At 43.6% G+C, this 23482-nt stretch overlaps 2 protein-coding genes across 10 annotated transcripts; one reads left to right on the forward strand and one right to left on the reverse strand.

Annotated features, from left to right (window-relative positions):
- Nucleotides 1–755: 755 nt before the first annotated feature.
- Nucleotides 756–11612, reverse strand: LOC117422136 (kelch domain-containing protein 1-like). 9 transcript variants are annotated; one of them, XM_058988093.1, is made up of 13 exons: nt 11339–11598; nt 10621–10691; nt 8903–9020; nt 8272–8390; nt 7142–7226; nt 6947–7030; nt 6191–6271; nt 4518–4576; nt 4087–4199; nt 3817–3889; nt 3195–3279; nt 2461–2513; nt 1423–1700 (listed from the first exon to the last, which is right to left on the reverse strand). In XM_058988093.1, exons 1-13 carry the CDS (start codon nt 11429–11431, stop codon nt 1568–1570), a joined length of 1167 nt encoding a protein of 388 aa, XP_058844076.1. In that variant the 5' UTR covers nt 11432–11598; the 3' UTR covers nt 1423–1567. The 9 variants fall into 9 exon arrangements, with proteins under 9 accessions (XP_058844071.1, XP_058844070.1, XP_058844075.1 ...); XM_058988088.1 differs by lacking the exon at nt 2461–2513 and having other exon boundaries at nt 756–1700; nt 7151–7226; nt 11339–11611; XM_058988087.1 differs by lacking the exon at nt 2461–2513 and having other exon boundaries at nt 756–1700; nt 11339–11608.
- Nucleotides 11613–11694: 82 nt separating this feature from the next.
- On the forward strand, nt 11695–23268 carry LOC117422259 (DNA polymerase epsilon subunit 2-like). Its single transcript, XM_058988096.1, has 19 exons — nt 11695–11843; nt 12614–12714; nt 12999–13074; nt 13175–13252; nt 13508–13601; nt 14121–14195; nt 14779–14862; nt 15926–15982; nt 16816–16864; nt 18224–18296; nt 18411–18583; nt 18997–19086; nt 19445–19499; nt 20202–20261; nt 21018–21095; nt 21472–21580; nt 22008–22184; nt 22616–22683; nt 22935–23268. Exons 1-19 carry the CDS (start codon nt 11776–11778, stop codon nt 22951–22953), a joined length of 1584 nt encoding a protein of 527 aa, XP_058844079.1. The 5' UTR covers nt 11695–11775; the 3' UTR covers nt 22954–23268.
- The last annotated feature ends 214 nt before the right edge of the window (nt 23269–23482 follow it).

A 23482-nucleotide genomic window follows, 5' to 3' on the forward strand; every position in this document is an offset into this window, starting at 1 on the left:
TTTTCTGATGACGAAAGTTCACTGCGACCGGGATATTAGGCTAGCTAAGGAGTAACACGGTCTTCTGTTTATGTTGCCATGGTAGCAGTGCAACGCTCTTCGTTGCTAGGGTAATCACGTGGTTGTGAAGGCAGGTCTTTCTCTGATGTTATTTTCATTTGAAACACATTCATGTAAATGCTATTTCTTAATTGATATTTAATTTCCTATGACTCACATTTTCTAGAGAGCACAAACGAGGTTACAGAGACCCCATCTGCATGTTTATTTATTTGACGGTTTTAATTAAGTTTCGTGAAGGGCTTGTTTTAAACCCCATTGTGTTTAATCAAATCACGGTTGCAGGTTATTAAACTTTTTGACAGTCTGTCCAGGTTTAACCGAACAGTCTGTTGACACGGGATTTGATGGATCAAATAGTTGGCACAGGTACAGACAGAAGAGCCATCTGAGAGAATGCGAATACTGAGTTTAATTTTCAAATCAGTTTTTAACCCTAACGGCTCAAAGAGAACGGTTAATTTGTTTGAAAGAATGCGTCTTTCTAAACCTCTGTCAAATAGATTTATATTTATGAACCTGTTCTAGACTGCAATTTGATTTTTTCAACTCGGTCTACACATTTTCCATCCATACAAAATGTTATTTAATCTTTTATCTAAGCTAATAAGTATAATTTAATAACATTTCATATAACAAAAAAGTAGAGTCTGCTACATGAACAAAAAAACAACACGTGTTTTCTATTGTTTATTTGTTCAGAGTACTGTATTTATTTATTTTTTTAAAGAGGAAGTGCCAACCACTTACAATGCAACAGTAAACAAACACGCACTTGTTTGGTCTGTTTCCTGGTGGTAGCACAGCACAGTGCACTGAATATTACATTACGAAAGAATGGATTAAACCGTCGCCCTGAAATCAATACTAGATTAATATATAATAACGGAACATGACTGTGCAGCACATAGCCTCCTGGAAGTCAGTTATGGCAGATTAAAGGGGGGGCCTGCAATGAGGGTAACCCGCAGGGCCATGTGAAGCAGATGATCTGGTGCAGTTGAACGCATGAAGGAGGGACTGCCTGGGGGCTTCTATGGCAGAGTGTACAATTTCAAATCAGTAACCAAATGAAAGTCATTACCTGGCAAGGCTCCTGTTCCAATGTCCAACTCACATCCCCACACACCCCTTAATTATGAAGCTGCAGAGGGTCTTTCTGCATGTCAGCCTGGGTTAGCATTCTGTCATTGCAATGTGTGCTAGCTGGTCATTAGCGTGCAGGAGTAAGTGCTTCGTTTATTATGAATAATGTACATGGTTTTGTCAATTTGCTGATTATTTCCAGCTTGTATGTTGTGTTGTGTTTAATAGTCTCTCGTGGTGTATACGTTCTTGTGTTGGTTTTTGTTCCATGGAGTTTGGACTGGCCAGGCTGTTCCTGCATGTCTGATCTTGGGAGTTCTCAAAATGTTTCCCTCCAAGCATCCTTCTGTGTGACCCTTGGTAATATATATGCAACAGCACCACCTGCTGGTCTCACAGTTCTGCCCCCGGCAGTTTCCTGTTACTCGTGGGGTGTCCCAGCTCCAGTCCAAAATGAAATCTTGTCCTGAACTTTGTGAGAAAGTTTCGGCGGTAACCAGGACAGCTGTTCCTGAAGAAGCTTGGCATTTTTTCCCATGTAGTCTAAACACAACCTGTATCCGGAACAGAAGAGGGGGATTGGAAGATTCAAAAAGAAACAGACACAGTCAGGCACTGAGGCAGGCATGCTGTAGACACAGAACCTCTTGTGGACCCTGGACAGGAATCTCAAGCATGTCAGAGGAGCAGATTCCCATTTCCATGCGACAGCTTGTCAAGGGGCTTAACGGATATGAATTACAGTCATGTTAGCCATCTGGTCGGCATAACGACAACTCCAACACCACCTGAGCAGCCCTGTCTCATCGAATTACACACAGCAACAGTGCATGCGCTTCAATACAAACAAATTAAGAGAGAACGCTGCTGGTGGAGATTTTTTAAAAGTTACAGAATGATCTGTTACAATGTGAGTGAAGCCCAGGCAGCCTGCAGTGCAGTGACCTCCCTGGAGAGCGTGTTTACTTTGCATGACTGTCATTTAATAAGGTTGCATCTCCTTCTCCTTCTCCCTGCCCCCCCCCTCCACTCCCCCCCCTCCACACACATACACTGTTCACTGGTAATACAGACAGCGCTCCCTCTGCAGCTCCCCATTCAACAGCTCGCTGCAGCGGTTCATTCACTGTGAGGCTGGGGTCTGTATTCCCCTGTTTAAGTGGCGTCAGTAATTCACTGTGTTCTGAAGTGCGAGTCAGACGGTGCAATAACACAACAGAGCCAGCATCCTCACAAGAACCGAACCACACAGCGGTGCAGCACGCAGCTCCAGGGGGTTCATTCTGCTGTCTCTTACTGAAGCACAATACTTGCCTGAGCAGGGTGTAAGGCTGGGTTTGGAAGACCAGTAAATCATTGCAGTGGCCCTGGTAAAAAATGATGAGTGCATAGACAGTGTTTAGATTCAAAACACCTTTCCAAACAATTTACTGCTCCCTGCAGGAATGAAAACAAGCTTCCATTCTACTGACAGTGAAAAGGAACACTTACAAGTGAATTATTCACTCAAAACTACAATTGTGGAGTAGTGGTTAGGGCTCTGGACTCTTGACTGGAGGGTCGTGGGTTCAATCCCTGGTAGGGGACACTGCTACTGTACCCTTGAGCAAGGTACTTTACCTAGATTGCTCCAGTAAAAACCGAACTGTATAAATGGGTAATTGTATGTAAAAAATAATGTGATATCTTGTAACAATTGTAAGTCGCCCTGGATAAGGGCGTCTGCTAAGAAATAAATAATAATAATAATAATAATAATAATAATAATAATAATGACATCTACAGTATGCTAGCTTATTGCACTATATCAGTATTTAATCATATCTAATGCAGTAAAAGGCAGCCCGAAGATATCAGCATGCAACAATCTATTCATCTTGCATTTCTGTCACAACTATGCTGTGGATCCCTGATCAAGAAGCCATCCAGGGGTCTTTCCATACCACACCCATGTACAAGCATGCTTGCGTGAGCAAGACCATGCCAGATGTATGAGAGCACTCTGGTGAAGAAGAACTACTACAATATTGGGGAGATGTTTTGCTTACTCTGTCCACTGAAAGTATGTCATCCTGGCTTCCTCCAAAAACAAACACTTCAGACTCCGGTCCTAGACAGGCGGTATGCCACAGCCTGCAGGGTCAACATACACTTACTCAAAACAGTGGCTGCACATTCCTATGAATTTCAATGCATTCACTGCTATCCCTGTGTGGTTCCACTTGAATTCATTATGAATTCCAGTGCATTCACTGATATCCCTGTGCGGTTCCATTTTAATTCATTATGCTTCGTGGTTCTATTATTTTTTTTTTTATTATCTTCAGGACTAGAAACATCATTATGAAATAACAACGAGGCATTTGTTATTCACATGTTACTCCCATGCAATCCTACGAAGCCACAGTGTTGTTAGCTGTCACACTGTAATCTACAGTTCCATCTGATAAATGACAGTTCTATCGAGATACCCACACTGCAATGTCGGGATCATGTGATCTAGAGAAACACTGTGGAATACGGAGATCTATCTCAACATTATCATACCAGAACCAAATTGAAATGTTTAGGAACATTAATACCTTGTGATCGCAGTGTAACCAGATTGGAATATAGAGCTACGACTGCTGATCAGTAATGCCATTTTAAATAATGGGTGTTATTATTTACCTTGGCTTATTCTTGGGTAAATGTTGAAGTTGGGTCCAGTTTTTTGTCTGGACATTAAACAACCAGCCATCGTCTGTAACAAAGTATTGGAATATTTGTGTCTGTTACAAAAAAACATTAATTTTATTGTAAGTTAATAATAATAATAATAATAATAATAATAATAATAATAATAATAATAATAATAATAATAATAATAATAATAATAATAATAAGCGTTTTGCATTGAAGACATTTCTATCAGAAGCTATTGATATTAAAGTTACTTGCCTAGAGGTTCACTGTTTGCACTTAATCCACCGAATAAGAACATCATGCAATCAGATACTGTGGTCACGGTGTGCCAGGAGCGGCCAACAGGCCTTATGACAGAAGAGTGAATTCTAAATGAATGGAGAGAGAGAGAGAGAGAGAACAGAGAACAGAGAACAGAGAATTGAAAAACAGCAAGCAGCTCTATATCCAAGAAGAATCAGGATCCAACAGGGCACTCATCAGGCACTAGAGATCCTGAATGGTCTTAAAAAATGACACCAAGATCATTACAATTTGAAAACGAAAGGTTATGAAAATCAACTGCCTGTTACACATGACCTATGAAACGTATGTTACACATGACCTATGAAACGTATGTTACACATGACCTATGAAACGTATGTTACACATGTTAGACATACAAAAAAAAGAAACAGGGTACTTACATGTTTGACCAAGTCCAGGTACCAAGGTCTAGACAGTGTATGTCATTAGTTCTGGTCCCCTAGTGTATAAAAATACATGTCATTCTTTAGCAGGTTACATCAGTAAAGTGCATAAAGAAATAGTTTCTTTTTTTTATACAGAATTGTCAAGTACAACATTGCAGATGAATCTTTTGTAAAACTAAACTGTTTCTTCCTGGTATCTTTTCACATCCTGTATAGCAGCAACTATCACTTCTATCGTGTAGAGTCAGTGTAACCAAAATATCTTCAACAGAAGACACAGCTAACAACAGGTAAGAGTTTAAACCTGGTTACCTTAATGCTTCCTTCGGTAGATCAGCACTCTCCCTCCAAACACAGAGCCTTTGAGCTGCACCTACCAGCACTATCCCTCCAAACACAGAGCCTTTGAGCTGCACCTACCAGCACTCTCCCTCCAAACACAGAGCCTTTGAGCTGCACCTACCAGCACTCTCCCTCCAAACACAGAGCCTTTGATCTGCACCTACCAGCACTCTCCCTCCAAACACAGAGCCTTTGAGCTGCACCTACCAGCACTCTCCCTCCAAACACAGAGCCTTTGAGCTGCACCTACCAGCACTCTCCCTCCAAACACAGAGCCTTTGAGCTGCACCTACCAGCACTCTCCCTCCAAACACACAGCCTTTGAGCTGCACCTATCAGCACTCTCCCTCCAAACACAGAGCCTTTGAGCTGCACCTACCAGCACTCTCCCTCCAAACACAGAGCCTTTGAGCTGCACCTACCAGCACTCTCCCTCCAAACACAGAGCCTTTGAGCTGCACCTACCAGCACTCTCCCTCCAAACACAGAGCCTTTGAGCTGCACCTACCAGCACTCTCCCTCCAAACACAGAGCCTTTGAGCTGCACCTACCAGCACTCTCCCTCCAAACACACAGCCTTTGAGCTGCACCTATCAGCACTCTCCCTCCAAACACAGAGCCTTTGAGCTGCACCTACCAGCACTCTCCCTCCAAACACAGAGCCTTTGAGCTGCACCTACCAGCACCCTCCCTCCAAACACAGAGCCTTTGAGCTGCACCTACCAGCACTCTCCCTCCAAACACACAGCCTTTGAGCTGCACCTACCAGCACTCTCCCTCCAAACACACAGCCTTTGAGCTGCACCTACCAGCAATCTCCCTCCAAACACAGAGCCTTTGATCTGCACCTACCAGCACTCTCCCTCCAAACACACAGCCTTTGAGCTGCACCTACCAGCACTCTCCCTCCAAACACAGAGCCTTTGAGCTGCACCTACCAGCAATCTCCCTCCAAACACAGAGCCTTTGAGCTGCACCTACCAGCACTCTCCCTCCAAACACACAGCCTTTGAGCTGCACCTACCAGCACTCTCCCTCCAAACACACAGCCTTTGAGCTGCACCTACCAGCAATCTCCCTCCAAACACAGAGCCTTTGATCTGCACCTACCAGCACTCTCCCTCCAAACACACAGCCTTTGAGCTGCACCTACCAGCACTCTCCCTCCAAACACAGAGCCTTTGAGCTGCACCTACCAGCAATCTCCCTCCAAACACAGAGCCTTTGAGCTGCACCTACCAGCACTCTCCCTCCAAACACACAGCCTTTGAGCTGCACCTACCAGCACTCTCCCTCCAAACACAGAGCCTTTGAGCTGCACCTACCAGCACTCTCCCTCCAAACACATAGCCTTTGATGCCCAGGGTTGTGCCTGCATGGGCAGCTCGAGGTGCTGGGTGAGTGCCCTGAGAATAAAATACAACTTTTCAGACAGATAGAATCACTCCCTGTACCTACACAGAGAGAATCACTCCCTGTACCCACACAGAGAGAATCACTCCCTGTACCCACACAGAGAGAATCACTCCCTGTACCCACACAGAGAGAATCACTCCCTGTACCCACACAGAGAGAATCACTCCCTGTACCCACACAGAGAGAATCACTCCCTGTACCCACACAGAGAGAATCACTCCCTGTACCCACAGAGAGAATCACTCCCTGTACCCACACAGAGAGAATCACTCCCTGTACCCACACAGAGAGAATCACTCCCTGTACCCACACAGAGAGAATCACTCCAGCCAGGTCATCAGCTCTCAGTAAGAAATGAATTTCTCTCTGCATGAGGATTTCTTTAACTTCTAACTTGATAACATCTGATCTGCTGTCAAAATGACTGAGACTAGGTTATTTATACTGCCCCTAAATCAAATGACTGTCCTAACCAAACAAGCCCAGCAGCGAAACCTCCTCTTTTTCACAGCAGGGTCCTGTCAGACTCCAGATTACCCAGTGGGTCAGGCGCACTGATTTAAAAACACACGCTGCTTTGGGAATCAGTTACCGCTGCCATGCCTCTAGTCTCAGTAAAACGATGCCTGGCTTCCCCCTCATGAAAAACATTTCCGTTCGCTTACTTGTGTGACTGGCTGGGTCCAGGTTTCTGTAGCGGGGTCCAAGACATGCACTTCATTATTCCACCCCCAAAACATCTCCCCCACCTGCAAGAGTGACGTGAAAGTGCACTGCAGTCAGCATGCTGGGAATGGCTGCTGATTCATGAAGGGAACAGCAAGCTGTCATTGATACAAGGAGCTGTGGAGACTCGTTACCCAAGACACCTCGTCTGTGCAGAAGCTCATGGAGTCACTCAGTTCATTCAGTTTCTTGCAGCCATAACCACCGAAGTAGATAATCCTAAAAAAAAAAAAAAAAAAAAGGGGCTCCTTAACCCTTCATGTGCTGTTCCCTATATTTATTAATGCATTCATTCATTCATTTATTTATTTATTTAGCGCTTTTTATTATTATTATTATTATTATTATTATTATTATTATTATTATTATTATTATTATTATTATTATTATTATTTATTTCTTAGTAGACGCCCTTATCCAGGGCGACTTACAATTGTTACAAGATATCACATTATTTTTACATACAATTCCCCATTTATACAGTTGGGTTTTTACTGGAGCAATCTAGGTAAAGTACCTTGCTCAAGGGTACAGCAGCAGTGTCCTCCACCTGGGATTGAACCCACGACCCTCCGGTCAAGAGTCCAGAGCCCTAACCACTACTCCACACTGCTGCCAAAAGCACTGTACAGTACATAGCAGAAAAGAGCACAAACCACAATACATTTGTATAGCATGTCACACGTACAACTGCCACAATCAGACCATTTAAATAGGAGGCTGTGTGGTCCAGTGGTTAAAGAAAAGGGCTTGTAACCAGGAGGTCTCCGGTTCAAATCCCACCTCAACCACTGACTCATTGTGTGACCCTGAGCAAATCACTTAACCTCCTTGTGCTCCGTCTTTTGAGTGAGATGTAATTGTAAGTGACTCTGCAGCTGATGCATAGTTCACACACCCTAGTGTCTGTAAGTCGCCTTGGATAAAGGCGTCTGCTAAATAAACAAATAATAATAAATAACAGATTTAAATAACAGTATACACATAATGCTAAAGCAGCAATTTAAAAGTTACATTAAAACCCACTAACATAAGAAAGCCATTTTATTAAAGTGTGTTTTTAGTCTTGCCTTGAAAACTGCTAATGGTCCCAGCTTCCCTGACAAACGAAGGCATTCCATAATTTAGGAGCTCTACAAGAAAAAGCCCTGCCTCCCGTGTTGCTTTTGTTGACCCTCGGAATAACCAGCAGCCCCGCACCCTGATGATAGCTATGTTAAATATCCAGTGACGTTTTGTTATTCTATTGATTTTACAGACGTACCTGTTATCATACACCCAGCAGGACAGTTTGTCTCTCGGTGTTGGAGGACATCCCTTGAAATTGGTGATTTTCTTCCACGTGAATTTTCCATTATTGTCCTTTAGGTTAACACAATAGAGCTGCAAAAAAAACCAGGCAGGTATCACATCAATACTGAACTTAGCTGTACAACCCTTTTATATCCCATAAACTATTAAATGTAGGAAGTACCTGCTTCTCTGAAAAAAAGGGTCCTAACTCAGCCCTGCCAATGACACCCTGCCTCATTGTGAAGCCCAGGAGTCCCTCCATCAGGACACCCATGCTGGTTTAGGGTCACTGGCGTTGCACACTTAACCTCAAATAGACTTGTTTACTTAACCTCTTTGAAGAGATCATCGTCCCCTCTTCAAAAAACAGGGTTTTCCTAAGCAGTCACCCCACACGTGTGCACTGGCTGCCAATTTAAAAGGAGTCCCTGAACGGGAAAGAGATTCCTTCATGTAATGGGGCAGCCAAGACAGCTATCATGTTCAGTATTTGACCAGTTTTGGGGGTATAAGGAATATACTGTTCTATACAGTGTGTCACACTGATGTGATGTTGCTGCTCACTTTACATGCCACTGCACGTCTGCTACCCACATTCCTACCTGGTTTGTATAGCCATTGTCATCATATCCACCAAAGATGTACATGACTCCATTCAGACAGGCTTCACAACTCCCGGACATTGGAGGTGGGATGTCTCCTTCCATCGAATGGGTTTCCCTGCACAAATGCGCAAGCAACAACTTCAATCACTGACTAAACTCTTTTAAATCTCCTTGATTTCTGCACTTCCAGTGCGCTGCTCTGGGGTGGAGGAGGGGTGTGTGCAGTACAATGAATGCTCACATCAAGTCATGTCCTGAAGTAACCAGCGTGGGGGCTGCAGTACGACAGGTCTGAACCCCCCTGGTGTGTCCATGGACCTGCTTCAACAAGCATCCTCCCAGCATGCCAGGGATATGACAAGCTTGTACCACACCACCAGAACCAAGGGAGAAACCAGCCAATGCTACAGCAGGGGTGCACCGCTCCGGTCCTCGAGGGCAATTCCACCGCTCCGCCCCTCCCTAATCTACATGAATGAATAGAGCTACTGCTGGCTCCGCCCCTCCCTCATCTACATGAATGAATAGAGCTACTGCTGGCTCCGCCCCTCCCTCATCTACATGAATGAATAGAGCTACTGCTGGCTCCGCCCCTCCCTAATCTACATGAATGAATAGAGCTACTGCTGGCTCCGCCCCTCCCTCATCTACATGAATGAATAGAGCTACTGCTGGCTCCGCCCCTCCCTCATCTACATGAATGAATAGAGCTACTGCTGGCTCCGCCCCTCCCTAATCTACATGAATGAATAGAGCTACTGCTGGCTCCGCCCCTCCCTAATCTACATGAATGAATAGAGCTACTGCTGGCTCCGCCCCTCCCTAATCTACATGAATGAATAGAGCTACTGCTGGCTCCGCCCCTCCCTAATCTACATGAATGAATAGAGCTACTGCTGGCTCCGCCCCTCCCTAATCTACATGAATGAATAGAGCTACTGCTGGCTCCGCCCCTCCCTAATCTACATGAATGAATAGAGCTACTGCTGGCTCTGCCCCTCCCTAATCTACATGAATGAATAGAGCTACTGCTGGCTCCGCCCCTCCCTAATCTACATGAATGAATAGAGCTACTGCTGGCTCCGCCCCTCCCTAATCTACATGAATGAATAGAGCTACTGCTGGCTCCGCCCCTCCCTAATCTACATGAATGAATAGAGCTACTGCTGGCTCCGCCCCTCCCTAATCTACATGAATGAATAGAGCTACAACTACAAACTACTGCCAGACAAAAAATAATAATAAAAATCAATGATGGCAAGGAATCCGTAAGCAATTTCTAAAACAAAAAAAGAGCAGGAGACAGGAAGCTGTTAAGCACTAAGGAAACCTTTTTATTATTGATGATATCGTTATTACATCTTTATTTTTATAACAACAGATTAAACATTATGCTTGTATTCAGCTCTCACCCTTATAAAAGTGTACCATGGTAAATGTGCATGGTAACTTTGTAATTTCCCCCCAGTTATACCATGCATTTACCACAGTATACACTGCCATGTCGCATATGCTTCACCATACCTCTCTGTGCTTTACAGTGCTTAGCTGTTGTGTGCTTCAGCATGCCTTCACTGTGCTTTATTACACCTTGCCATGCTTTTACTGTAGGAAGCTGTAATAAGGCTGATTTCTAAGCATGGCCTCGGATCTTGGGGCTCGTGTGGAAGATGGGGGCCAGTCCATGGGTATGGAGTTACTGTGCATTAGCTTACCATATCCCCATGTCAGTATCATAGGTCCATATTTCATCACTGGGTAGATACACTTCATTTTCAGCAATTGACTGCAGAAAACACGAAATGTGTTATTATTAATGAACCGATGCCACAGAGCAAGATCATATACCTGTCAATGCTTTCCTGAAAAAAAAAAATATATATATATATATACACACACACACACACTGACACACACACACACACACTGACACACACACACACACAGGGACACACACACTGACACACACACACACACTGACACACACACACACACTGACACACACACACACACACACTGACACACACACACACACACACACTGACACACACACACACTGACACACACACACACACACACTGACACACACACACACACACACACACACGTTTTATTTGTATTATTTCTTATTGTTATTTTGCTGAAACACTGCATAATATTCGACCGTCATATTTGAAATAGTCGCTGCGACTACACGTACTTCCTGTAGTGTAAAATATAATATTTTAAAAATGATATGCATTTCTAAAAAATAAAAAAAAACATATATAATAAAGCTCTATTTCGGTTATTCTTTTTTTTTTAACTGAAACTTGTCGTCGTTTCTACAGACGAGTGACTTTTGCAATACCCCTAGCTGCGGCTGTTCATCCTGACTGTGACAAAACTGTTCCTGTAACAATGTAAACAATGATATCATATTTGAAAACGTACCATATATCCCCCCCAAACATAAAGACAATTCCCATCTACAACGGCACAGTGGCCGCTTCTCTCCTCGGCTACCATTCGCTGCGATTCGGCCATTAAAAAGCACCTTAAAGCTACATTTCAAACACACGTTGAACCCTCGACCGCGCTGCTGTCACTGCAGCTGAACTCAGCCTTCAGACAGGAGGAGGCAAAGCACTACGGAGCGCGGGGCGGCACAGAAAGGTGTGAGGACACGCGGATGTAAACGTTCTTACAGATGCGGTTTTACGCGCAGCACAGTCTCGATTACATTAGATACACACGCACACGCAGAAACACGGCCAGCTTTAGGACCGCGCCGCCCCCGCGGAATCCGCGGGTTGCCTAGTAACGTCGACACGTGGTGGGATGACGACTGATGTAAACGGAAGTCCAGAATTTAGCGCGAACTGTTTAAGATGGCGAGCAGCAAAGTGAAAATTAAAGTTTCGTCGGCTTTCAAAATGCGGGGTCTCGTGCTTAGACCGTGAGTATAACCGAATCTGTGAATCTGTGAATCTGTGAAATAGCTTTTGGGTTAGTGCGCACGGCGCAGTCTTCCCTGTCGGTCAGTGCAGGCTGCAGAGCTGTGGAGAATGAATGGGCAGACACGGAGGGGCCGCTCAGCATTGCAAACTTACAGCAGCGCAGTCACCGAGAAGAAGCAGTACCGTCCTAGCGGGTGTGCTTGTGACCCTGACCCTGACCCTGACTCTGACTCAGTTATTATGTCAGGTGCATAGCTTCGTTTTTGTCAGATCGTGTTTTATAATGTACGGTGCAGTGTTTCTGTTTATTAAGAACAAGCACCTGTTAAAGTTGTAAAACTAGAAGTAAACACAGCAGGTATTTAACTGTATTAAAAAAATATATATATATGAAATGTTTCAGTCTTTTACACCTGATTTCAGCCACCAAGACTAACAGCTAGAATCTGTAAAAAACAAAACAAAACAAAAAAATGAAAGTCCGATTGTGTAGTTCACACTTAAAGTAAAAAAGGCAGGTGTTCCTACCAGTATGATTTTCACTTCCTCTGCTGCCAGTAGATTCTACTGGTTGTAATCACTCTACCAAAAAAATGGACCATCACTCACAAGATTGATTCACTTTTTATACAAATGCACATCAGGCTGGTTTCACTGTCCACAATTGGTCAGCGCCGGTGAAACCAGTCGATTAAGTAATATATAAAAGCACAGCCCCAGGTCCTCATGTACTAATGAGTGTTGCGTGTTCTCGTATTACTGTTCTCAGCGAGGCCAGCAGGTTCCTGGTGGAAGTTCTGGTGTCGGTCAGTGATCTGGAACTGGAAGATGTGATCGAACGCATCACCGATGTTGTTGAAAAGCAGCCCTGTGAGTACAATATAAAACACGCATGAAGATCTATTAATGCGTGTTTACACTGTGTGCATGTGGATCTATTAATGTGTGTTTACACTGTGTAATTTCAACACACACTTTGATTACTTCTGTCAAAGTGGCATTTCACCTTGACTCAGCACCAGTACTTCACTACCCGCCTTGCCCTCTCTTATTTAACCTGCACTTGTGTAGTTTGATTTAAGCATGTTGTATTTGTCTGCAGTCTCGATTCTGCTGTTTTGTTGTTAATTTCTAAATGCGCTTGCTTTTCTAAGTGACTTCTAATATGATCGAGCTGTCGATGGTCGAGTCTGCTGTCCAGGAATGCAGTCAGTCTTGTGATGAAACCATGTGAGTACAAGAATCCTCCTCTTTGCTTTCAGTTTTCTTTGTATAGTTTTGGACAGCTCTGTTTGTCAAACCTGCAAGTGTCTGCATCCCTGTGTTTCAGAGACCACGTCTTCAATATTATTGGAGCGTTTGATGTACCCCGATATCTCTACAGTTCAGAAAGGAAGAAATTTGTACCGTAAGTACAGTAGTGCTCACACTGGAACTGGAGCTCTCATTGCATGTGTGCTGCTATTTATTATTATTTATTATTATACTCGTAAGTATTCTGATGCAAATATTTAAAAATATGAATTAAAAGGGCTTAGTCATGTTAAGGAATCATGACTCATAAGTCAGTGTTGTATTGAGAATCTAATTTACAGTTTGAAATGTATGCTAACAGCTTGTTCATGTATTGCGATTATAAACACTCCTCTTGTTCTTATCTCAGCATTGCTATGACCAGCCATCCTGCACCAAGGATATGTGGGACAGCCAGGGACAAGGCTGAACTGTTCAGGGAGCGCTACACTATCCTGCAACAAGTGAGACCTTATTCAATTACTAAAGAATTGAGCAGAACCAGCGCATGCACATACAGAGGGCCCTCCTCATCACATAATCATCACACAGGTCCGGAGAGGCTGCGATTATTGAAATGCAATCCGAGTGTGTCAGACAGACGGAGGTACGGACTGACTCATGGGATCAGTGCACAAGGATCCCCAAACGTAGAAATAAAACTCAACACTTTTTGCCAAAAGGCTCTTGAGCAGTTCAAAGATATTCCGGAGGGGGGGCGACAGTACGCTCTGTAAAGCATGACGAGCGACAGCTTAATAAATAATATCCAGGTTGTTTTCGTCAGCTGTTTTATACAAACGGGTCAGTGCTGTCTCACCCATGATCTGCTGTTGCTCCCTGCCAGGTCTCATTGCCCTGCAGTGCATTCGTTCTCCTGGACGGATTTGTGAACTGGTGGAGGTGCTTCTGAGTCGGCCTGAGCTATTGTTCCTCTACATGTATTTCAAATTCAAGTTGTTTCTTTTTGTTCCTCTCACCAGAGAACTCACAGACATGAACTGTTTACACCTCCGGTCATTGGCTCAGATCCTGATGAGGGCAGGAACAAATTCCAGGTGAGATGAAACCAGCATTGCGTTTCAGTGCGTAAACAAACAAGATAAAAACAACAAATAAACCTATTTCCCCAACAGTCGAATCCCAGCTGGTGTCCGCTGCTTTAAACATCATTATAAAACCACAAAGCCAGATTTCAGAGCAGTCTGGAACATCTTATGCAGCTTGAAATGTGGTCTCGTAAACGATAGACTATCGGTACCAGCTGGAAAAAAATCCTGGATAAAGGCATTAACTAGACTAATGCTTTTAATATAACCCTGTCAGTCCTGTATTACGTTTGTTGACCTGAAATAATGCAAAATGAAGTTATTTAATTCAAAAAGGCACTCCTTTATTGAGTATGAGAACAGGACAGAACTGTTTTTATTCTTACATATATTTTGGTCAATTGGTCCAGTTACTTTAAGAACTCTAAGCAGCTCGAAGACAAGGTTGGACCTGGAGGTCCCTCCAGGATGGAAAGGGTTCATATGTACAGTTGCCCCTGTCTCTTGCGGTGTAACAGTATATGTGTCCGTGCTTATTAAAGTCAGGTTTGTTAGATCGTTTTCACACTTCACATTTTGTTTTTGGTTGCAGTTGAAGACAGTGGAAGCCCTGCTGGGTAGCACAGCTAAGCTTGAGGAAGTCATTGTTCTGGGTATGATCACACAGCTGAAAGAGGTTCGTCAGAAAACATACTGTAACAACACTCAAACAAGACACTGCCATACTGTAACAACACTCAAACAAGACACTGCCATACTGTAACAACTCAAACAAGACACTGCCATAGTGTAACAACACACAAACAAGACGCTGCCATACTGTAACAACACTCAAACAAGACACTGCCATAGTGTAACAACACTCAAACAAGACGCTGCCATACTGTAACAACTCAAACAAGACACTGCCATTGCCATACTGTAACAACACTCAAACAAGACACTGCCATACTGTAACAACACTCAAACAAGACACTGCCATAGTGTAACAACACTCAAACAAGACACTGCCATACTGTAACAACACTCAAACAAGACGCTGCCATACTGTAACAACTCAAACAAGACACTGCCATTGCCATACTGTAACAACACTCAAACAAGACACTGCCATACTGTAACAACACTCAAACAAGACACTGCCATACTGTAACAACACTCAAACAAGACACTGCCATACTGTAACAACACTCAAACGAGACACTGCCATAGTGTAACAACACCCTCTTCCCGTGAGGTCATCATGCAGCAAAGGTAACGCACTGTCTCCTAGTCTCATATGAGGTCATACATTTGCTTCTGCTGTGTGTCATCATATAAACACTAGAAGAGAGTTTTTTTTTGTACCCGTCCCCATCTGAGGTCGCTGTGCATGAAAGGGTTAAGATCACCAAGCTTGCTCACACCAACGTCCGGAAGATGATCTGATTAAATGTATTTCTTGCTTCTAATGTGTATTTCTGCAAAGATGACCTGCTGACCAGTAATTAATACATTTGAATGATCTTTATATCTGCACCCTGTTCATAGTACTAAATCATACTGTTGTATAAATATTTAACGTTGAAGCAATATTTCAATAATTTAACAGTATAACTGTATTTTTAATGACAAATACAGTAGTGTTTCCCCTGATTATAAATTAAAACGTTAACAATTATTATGTTTGATTATAATTTGTGGTTTGCATCAAGTGTTGAATACACGTACAAAATATATATATCATTTTTTTTTTAAAGGGAAAGTTCTACCTGGAAGACCCCACAGGCACAATCCAGTTGAACCTCAGCAAAGCAATATCCTTTCCATGTGTGAATTCAGTGTGTACTGACTTACAAACCCCACACTTACCAACTGAGACCCGAAACAGGGTCCTGGCTGCTGTCAAAGACTCGACGCTCAGATTAAACTTGGCGCTCCTGCCTTGTTTCTTTTATTATTGTAATTTCGTATTATTAGGGGTTTGAATTGATTAATGATGAATTAGTGAATCACTCCTGTGGGCTTTGAGCGATTAAAAAAATAATTGATCGATTAATCTACCTGAGTGCGGTATCAAAACACAGTAAAGAAATGTTGAAAAATGCCAGAGGGAAAGTGTGAGATTGCATGTAATAAATCTGTGTATATCAAACAATAGCTGGCATTGTGAAACGTGTGCAGTAAATATGGCCATGTTAATACTTTGTATTACTTGGAATTGTCTTTCAATGTAATTTCATATCGCAGCAAACAGGAGTGATTCATCGATCTACAGAAAATGACTTCTTCCTCCTCATGGTGAAGCGCTTTTATTAATACAGATCACACCAGTCTTATTATTATAGGGTTCACACACCCGAGTCTCTGTAAGTCGCCTTGGATAAAGGCGTCTGCTAAATAAACAAATAATAATATGATTATTTATTAGCAGTCTTGGGAACATAATTGTGTTGGTAAATTTGGGGTCCAACTGTATCTCACAATATTTACTGCATTTACTAAAAAAAAAAAAAAAAAATTGCTTATTAACAAAGCTTATTTTATTGGAAAACCGTCAAAATCTAACTTGGACATTTGTTTGCTTTTGGCTGTTGTTTCTTCTATAATGAAAATAATATATATTCTTTTCCTTAACCTTAAAGTTTACCAGTTTCATAGTGGATTATATACTGAAGCTTGTTTTGTTCTAGCAGAAGGTAACGTGATATAATTAGATTTGATATACAGCATGTCTAGGCAGCCCATTCCATACCCTGGACAGTTTCTGTGTGAAGAAGTGTCTCCTTCCCTCTGTCCTAAGTGTCTCCACTTCATTTCTAACTGTTTCCTCTGGTCCCGGTTTCTGTACTGCGCCCAAAGTAATGGGTTCAAGTTCAGGTTAATTATGCCAACTCCTTTTAAGATGTGAAAGACTTCAGTCATGCCCCCCTAGCTTGCATTCTAGGTGTGCAGTGGTGAAGGGGCAGCGTGTGAGGGATGATCCAGGTATGCAGTGGTGAAGGGGCAGCGTGTGAGGGATGATCCAGGTATGCAGTGGTGAAGGGGTAGCGTGTGAGGGATGATCCAGGTATGCAGTGGTGAAGGGGCAGCATGTGAGGGATGATCTAGGTATGCAGTGGTGAAGGGGCAGCGTGTGAGGGATGATCTAGGTATGCAGTGGTGAAGGGGTAGCGTCTGAGGGATGATCCAGGTATGCAGTGGTGAAGGGGTAGCGTGTGAGGGATGATCTAGGTATGCAGTGGTGAAGGGGCAGCGTGTGAGGGATGATCCAGGTATGCAGTGGTGAAGGGGCAGCGTGTGAGGGATGATCTAGGTATGCAGTGGTGAAGGGGCAGCATGTGAGGGATGATCTAGGTATGCAGTGGTGAAGGGGCAGCGTGTGAGGGATGATCTAGGTATGCAGTGGTGAAGGGGTAGTGTGTGAGGGATGATCTAGGTGTGCAGTGGTGAAGGGGCAGTGTGTGAGGGATGATCTAGGTATGCAGTGGTGAAGGGGCAGCGTGTGAGGGATGATCTAGGTATGCAGTGGTGAAGGGGCAGCGTGTGAGGGATGATCTAGGTATGCAGTGGTGAAGGGGTAGTGTGTGAGGGATGATCTAGGTGTGCAGTGGTGAAGGGGCAGTGTGTGAGGGATGATCTAGGTATGCAGTGGTGAAGGGGCAGTGTGTGAGGGATGATCTAGGTATGCAGTGGTGAAGGGGCAGCGTGTGAGGGATGATCCAGGTATGCAGTGGTGAAGGGGCAGCATGTGAGGGATGATCCAGGTATGCAGTGGTGAAGGGGCAGCGTGTGAGGGATGATCTTGGTGTGCAGTGGTGAAGGGGCAGCGTGTGAGGGATGGTATGCAGTGGTGAAGGGGCAGCGTGTGAGGGATGATCCAGGTATGCAGTGGTGAAGGGGCAGCGTGTGAGGGATGGTATGCAGTGCTGAAGGGGCAGCGTGTGAGGGATGATCTAGGTATGCAGTGGTGAAGGGGCAGCGTGTGAGGGATGATCTAGGTATGCAGTGCTGAAGGGGCAGCGTGTGAGGGATGATCGTCTGTCCTGCTGTTTCAGGGTGGTACGAGGACGCTGTGTTTCATGTCAATGCTTTTGGATTTCCACCGACTGAGCCCTCCAGCACAACAAGGTTATTGTTTTATTCATATCCCTTCTCTCTTACTGTAGTATTGAGAGTGACCTTGAATATGTGTTGTTAGCAATGTACAAGTGATTGTGAGCGGTTTAGTCATTTTGTTTGCAGAGCTTACTATGGCGATGTGAATTTCTTCGGCGGTCCCTCTCCCGCGTCGGTGAAATCCTCTGCGAAGCTGAAGCAGCTGGAGGAGCAGAACGAAGACGCCATGTTCGTCTTTGTGTCTGACGTGTGGCTGGACAGCGTGGAGGTGCTGGAGAAAATCCACACCATGTTCTCGGGTACTTGCACTTAAACTGGCACAGCTCTGAAATATCCAGGCATGGAAATAAGACTGCTCTTGCATTCCAGGTTTTAGCTTGATTAGTCGCAGTGTATAGTAACAAGCGCAGGTGTGTCTGATTAAACTCCTAGTAAAACCAGGAATGGATCAAACTGCTATGCAGTCTTCTTTCCATCCCTGATATCACAAGTATCTGAACTAATGAACTGTTCTTGTTTGGATTCACTTTGTGTCTCTGGTGACTTTTTGAATCTCAGAAGTTTAAAGCACCCCTGTGACTCAACGGGGCTCTCAGACATTCTCTCTAAGTGCAGCTGGTACACCAGAGTGTAGCCATCAACCTGCCCCCCCTGCAACACTCTGTAACGGGGCTGAAGCTCATATTGTTGTACTGCCTGCTGTGTCCCACAGGTTACTCAGCAATGCCGCCAACCTGCTTCATTTTCTGTGGAAACTTCTCTTCTGCCCCCTATGGAAGAAACCAGATACAAGCTCTTAAAGGTGAGTTGGAAATCCAATCATGGCTTCCGTGTCTACACTGGACAGCTTGAGTTATACTAAACAGCTCCAGAAAACCCTCTCAAATCAGAGCGTTTGCTGTTGTGCTCCTCGTTTGTGGATCTCTATTCCGGGTTGACGTTCGGCAGGATGAAACATTGAAAACATACTTTATTTTGAATGTGCTTTTAGATAATTGGTTGCAGCTGGAGTGTATTGTACATATGAACTCTCTTGTTTTGTTTTTTACTTTGTACAGCGCTCTGGGATGCAATGGTATGAAGGGTGCTATTTATATATATATGTACTGTAAATCACTAGGATGTTTATTGAATTGAATATTTTATTGAATTGATTTCAGATTCACTGAAAGCCCTGGCGGATGTCATCTGTGAATACCCCAACATCCATAAAAGGTCTGTTCTTAACTTCATGAGATATTTGATTGTAGCTGCTGTGTTGGAGCCGGTTGTTGAAAGGTCATATTGTCCTGTGATTGGACTGGAATGGGAATGGCTGTTCAGCGCTATTGCTTAGGATCTCCAGCCCAGCTCTAAGCAAGCTGCAAGCCAGGCACAGGCAGATTTCGAGAAAAGTGTTCTTTGTTAAAATGACATTTAGAATTGCATGCTCTTTAAGAAGTGTGGAAGATTCACGTTCATGTTTTGATGCTAGTGAACACTCTGCTTCTTATTTAAAATGGGAATGAGGGGTGAGCAGTGCGCCTCTCCCTTGCTTGGCTGGCACTGCGGTATTCCTGTCTTCTAATTCAGGGGGAATCGGAGGCAGGCATGTAAAGGCTCAGACCAGCTGCGTCTGCCTTCAGCTGTTTGCTGTCCGCAGCTTTCATGATTGATTTTTATACACCAGCAATGACAGGCTGGAGCATTAGCCTCATGCTGCTCTCCAGATAAGCTTTTACGTATCGTGGATGGAAATAAGACTCCTATTGCATAGCGGTGTCACCCATTCCAGGTTTTACTACAAGCTTGATTAGCCGCAGTGTATAGGTAACAAGCTCAGGTGTGTTCTGTTAAAGGAGTGGATGAAAGCACCATGTAACGGGAGTCTGATTCCCAGCCCTCACTTCACACCAGTCTCACCTTCTTCGTTCACAGCAGCCGATTTGTGTTCGTTCCCGGGCCCGAAGATCCAGGACCCAGTACAATTTTACCCAGGTAAAAATAAATAAAAATACTACTACTAATAATAATAATAAACGCATGCAAATTATTGTAAACAGACCCAGTTCCTTGAGGTGGATTCCAGGATAATAATTATTCTGAACACTTGGCTCCCCTGCCATCTGCTTCCTTATTTTCTGCTCAGACTGTCGTGTGCTCAGTAGGTTGGAAGCCCTCCTTGGGCTTCTGCCTGCTGGTCACTGGATTCAGTCCATCTGTCTGCAAACCAGCACACATGCCCCATGCTTTCAGATGAGCTGCTCCACTGATTAAAAAAAAAAAAAAAAAAAAAAAGTGAAATACTAAAAGAACCTCAGTAAGTTCCATGACAAACGTTGGGACTAGAAGCCTTTCTCGATCTCTTCAATAGCAGTGAAGTTCATTTTAGTATTTCTAAATTCAGCACTGTTTATTGTTTTCATAGATCTGGAAAGTAATAACATAAAAGGTATCTGCACAAGTTAGGAGGAGGAGATGGTTTTTAACACATTGCTCGTATGTGTTGCTGTATCTAATATGGCATGTCCTGTAAAAGTCTAAGTTCCAATTGGCATCTTTCAGAACAGTTCTAGTGCTAGCCTGCAGGGCATGGCTCCGTGATGATTTCATTGGAATATACAATGTTACCATCCTGTCAAGCCATGGCGAGCACTTGAGTAATTGAGTGAAACATCATTCTGTTTAGCTGCTGAATGTGTGCAACCTGTGGCCAGTGTTTCAAACCTGCTCCATTCTGTTTATTTCTTTAAGGCCCCCGCTGGCAGAGCACATTACAGAGGAGTTCAGACAGAAGGTGCCTTTCTCTGTGTTCACAACGAATCCCTGCAGGTGAAGGTGGAAATGCATTGTCCTGAGTGGAAGAAAACCTGTTCTTTCAGGTCCTTGTTCAAGAAATGGGAACCGTTCTGCAATGCTCATGTCTGTCACTTTCTCCAGGGTGAACTGATAACAAGCAGGCTTTGAACCTTCCGTCCTCGTCTCCTGAAGGCGCTGCGGATTGCATTTGTCTGGAATGCCATTTAATTGTTGAATTTATTGTAATTGTACAAATATTTACAATATGTGGTTATGATGAGGAGACGAGGAACTGGTTCTGTTTTTATGTACTGTCATGTTCCCATCATGTTTCTGGAACAATGTTTGTCTTCATGGTTTTATTTTGTATATATAATTTGTACTTTTTTTTTTTTTTTTTTTTTTTAAGAATTCAGTACTGCACACAAGAAATGGTCGTGTTCCGGGAGGACTTGGTGAACAAAATGTGCAGGAACTGTGTGCGTTTTCCAAGCAGCAGTTTAGATATTCCTAATCATGTGAGTAGAAACACATGGGACCTGAAACCCAGATTCTCTCTGCTCTTCATTGCTATGTAGACCAGGCTGCAGCCCCTCTAGATCTGGGATGCAGGCTCACATTTGCTGCAATGTGTCTCATCCCTGTTCCTGGTTCTCGCTAGAGTTCCACCTGCAGGCAGCTGTGTGTTTTTGCAGGGCCTCTCGTTGCACGCGGTGTGCTTGTGGTGGCTGTTCAGACTTTCTTTACATTTGCTCTGCAAACCCACTCCTGCCCTGTCCTCGGGCAAACCCATCCCTCCTGCTTTAGTCTTGAGATGCACAGTGTGAGGTTTGCATGGCATTCACATATAACAGATTCATTCATTACAGTCACCTCCCCTGACCTGTTTAATAAAACATACTCATTACAGCAAGTATAACCCTGTTTGTTTGTTTTTTTTCACAGTTTGTGAAAACTATTCTGTCGCAAGGGCACCTCGCTCCACTACCGCTGTACGTCAGTCCGGTGTACTGGGCGTATGATTACACCCTGAGGGTCTATCCACTGCCAGATGTTATTGTTTTCGCAGACAAATACGATCCTTTCAACATTGCCAACACAGACTGCCTCTGCATTAACCCGGTAAGCACGCCACTGTGTTCTAGCACTGCCTCTGCATTAACCCGGTAAGCACGCCACTGTGTTCTAGCACTGCCTCTGCATTAACCCGGTAAGCACGCCACTGTGTTCTAGCACTGCCTCTGCATTAACCCGGTAAGCACGCCACTGTGTTCTAGCACTGCCTCTGCATTAACCCGGTAAGCACGCCACTGTGTTCTAGCACTGCCTCTGCATTAACCCGGTACTTGGTTATTAAGATTAAATAGAGCAAGCATGTTAATGTAGCTGTTTATGTTCTATGAGATCCCGGGACACCTTCTTCAAAACCGGGACCATCCAGGGAAAACAGGGACAGGTGGGATATAAGGTGTATGAGAGAGGCTGCTGGCCCCTCATGTAAAGCTCTTCCACGCTGAGAGCGTGTTTTATATTATATGCTCTCTGATTTGTAGGGGTCCTTCCCTAGAAGTGGCTTCACTTTTAAAGTGTACTACCCATCCAACAGGAGCGTTGAGGACAGGTGAGCAATCTAATTCCTTCTGGCTGTGTAGAAAGGCACAGCTTGTTATGGTGTGTTATAAAATGCATGACTGAACCGAGTCCTCTTCCTGCTGTGGTTCACAGTGGCCTGTATTTTCCACTGTGTGCAAATTCCCCCCCCCCCCCCCCCCATAGTAAATGAATGAAGTGGGCAATTTACCCAAAGGGGTTCAACCATAACTGTTATACATGACACAGGATAAATAATCAATGTGTTTGTCTGTTTTTCAGTAAACTTCAGGGTCTGTAATGCGGAGTGCCTTCAGAATTGCCCTGGAATTCAAACCCTGGAAGACGTCCTCCGTACCGCTTTCATGTATTTATTGCAGCTGTATAATAATTCTGTATAAAATGTCATTCGGGTTTATTTTGCTCACAATTTAAATGTAAGAATCGTGTTCCCATGCACCCCCCAGTTCACAGCATTGTAATTCTGTTTCTAATCGCATGTTCCTTTAACGTTTATGTTTTTATCCAGACACAACGACAAATGGAAATTATAATGTATTAAATCTAGTACAGTTTTTATAAATCTGTGTTTTCTTTAATAAAATGTATTTTTTTTTCTCTGAGTAAAGTTTCTTGCGTGTATCAACTCAAGTTATTCGGAAAGGAACAGATTTGCTGAGCAAAGAGGAATAAAATCATGTTTATTAATAATAATAATAATAATAATAATAATAATAATAATAATAATAATAATAATAATAATTCAAATAGAAAGGTTAGGAACCCTGCCCCTGTGTGCTAAAGTGCAGTTCATATCTGTATGGTAAAAC

Source organism: Acipenser ruthenus, chromosome 15 (assembly GCF_902713425.1).
Source record: "Acipenser ruthenus chromosome 15, fAciRut3.2 maternal haplotype, whole genome shotgun sequence".
Taxonomy (NCBI): Eukaryota; Metazoa; Chordata; class Actinopteri; order Acipenseriformes; family Acipenseridae; genus Acipenser; species Acipenser ruthenus.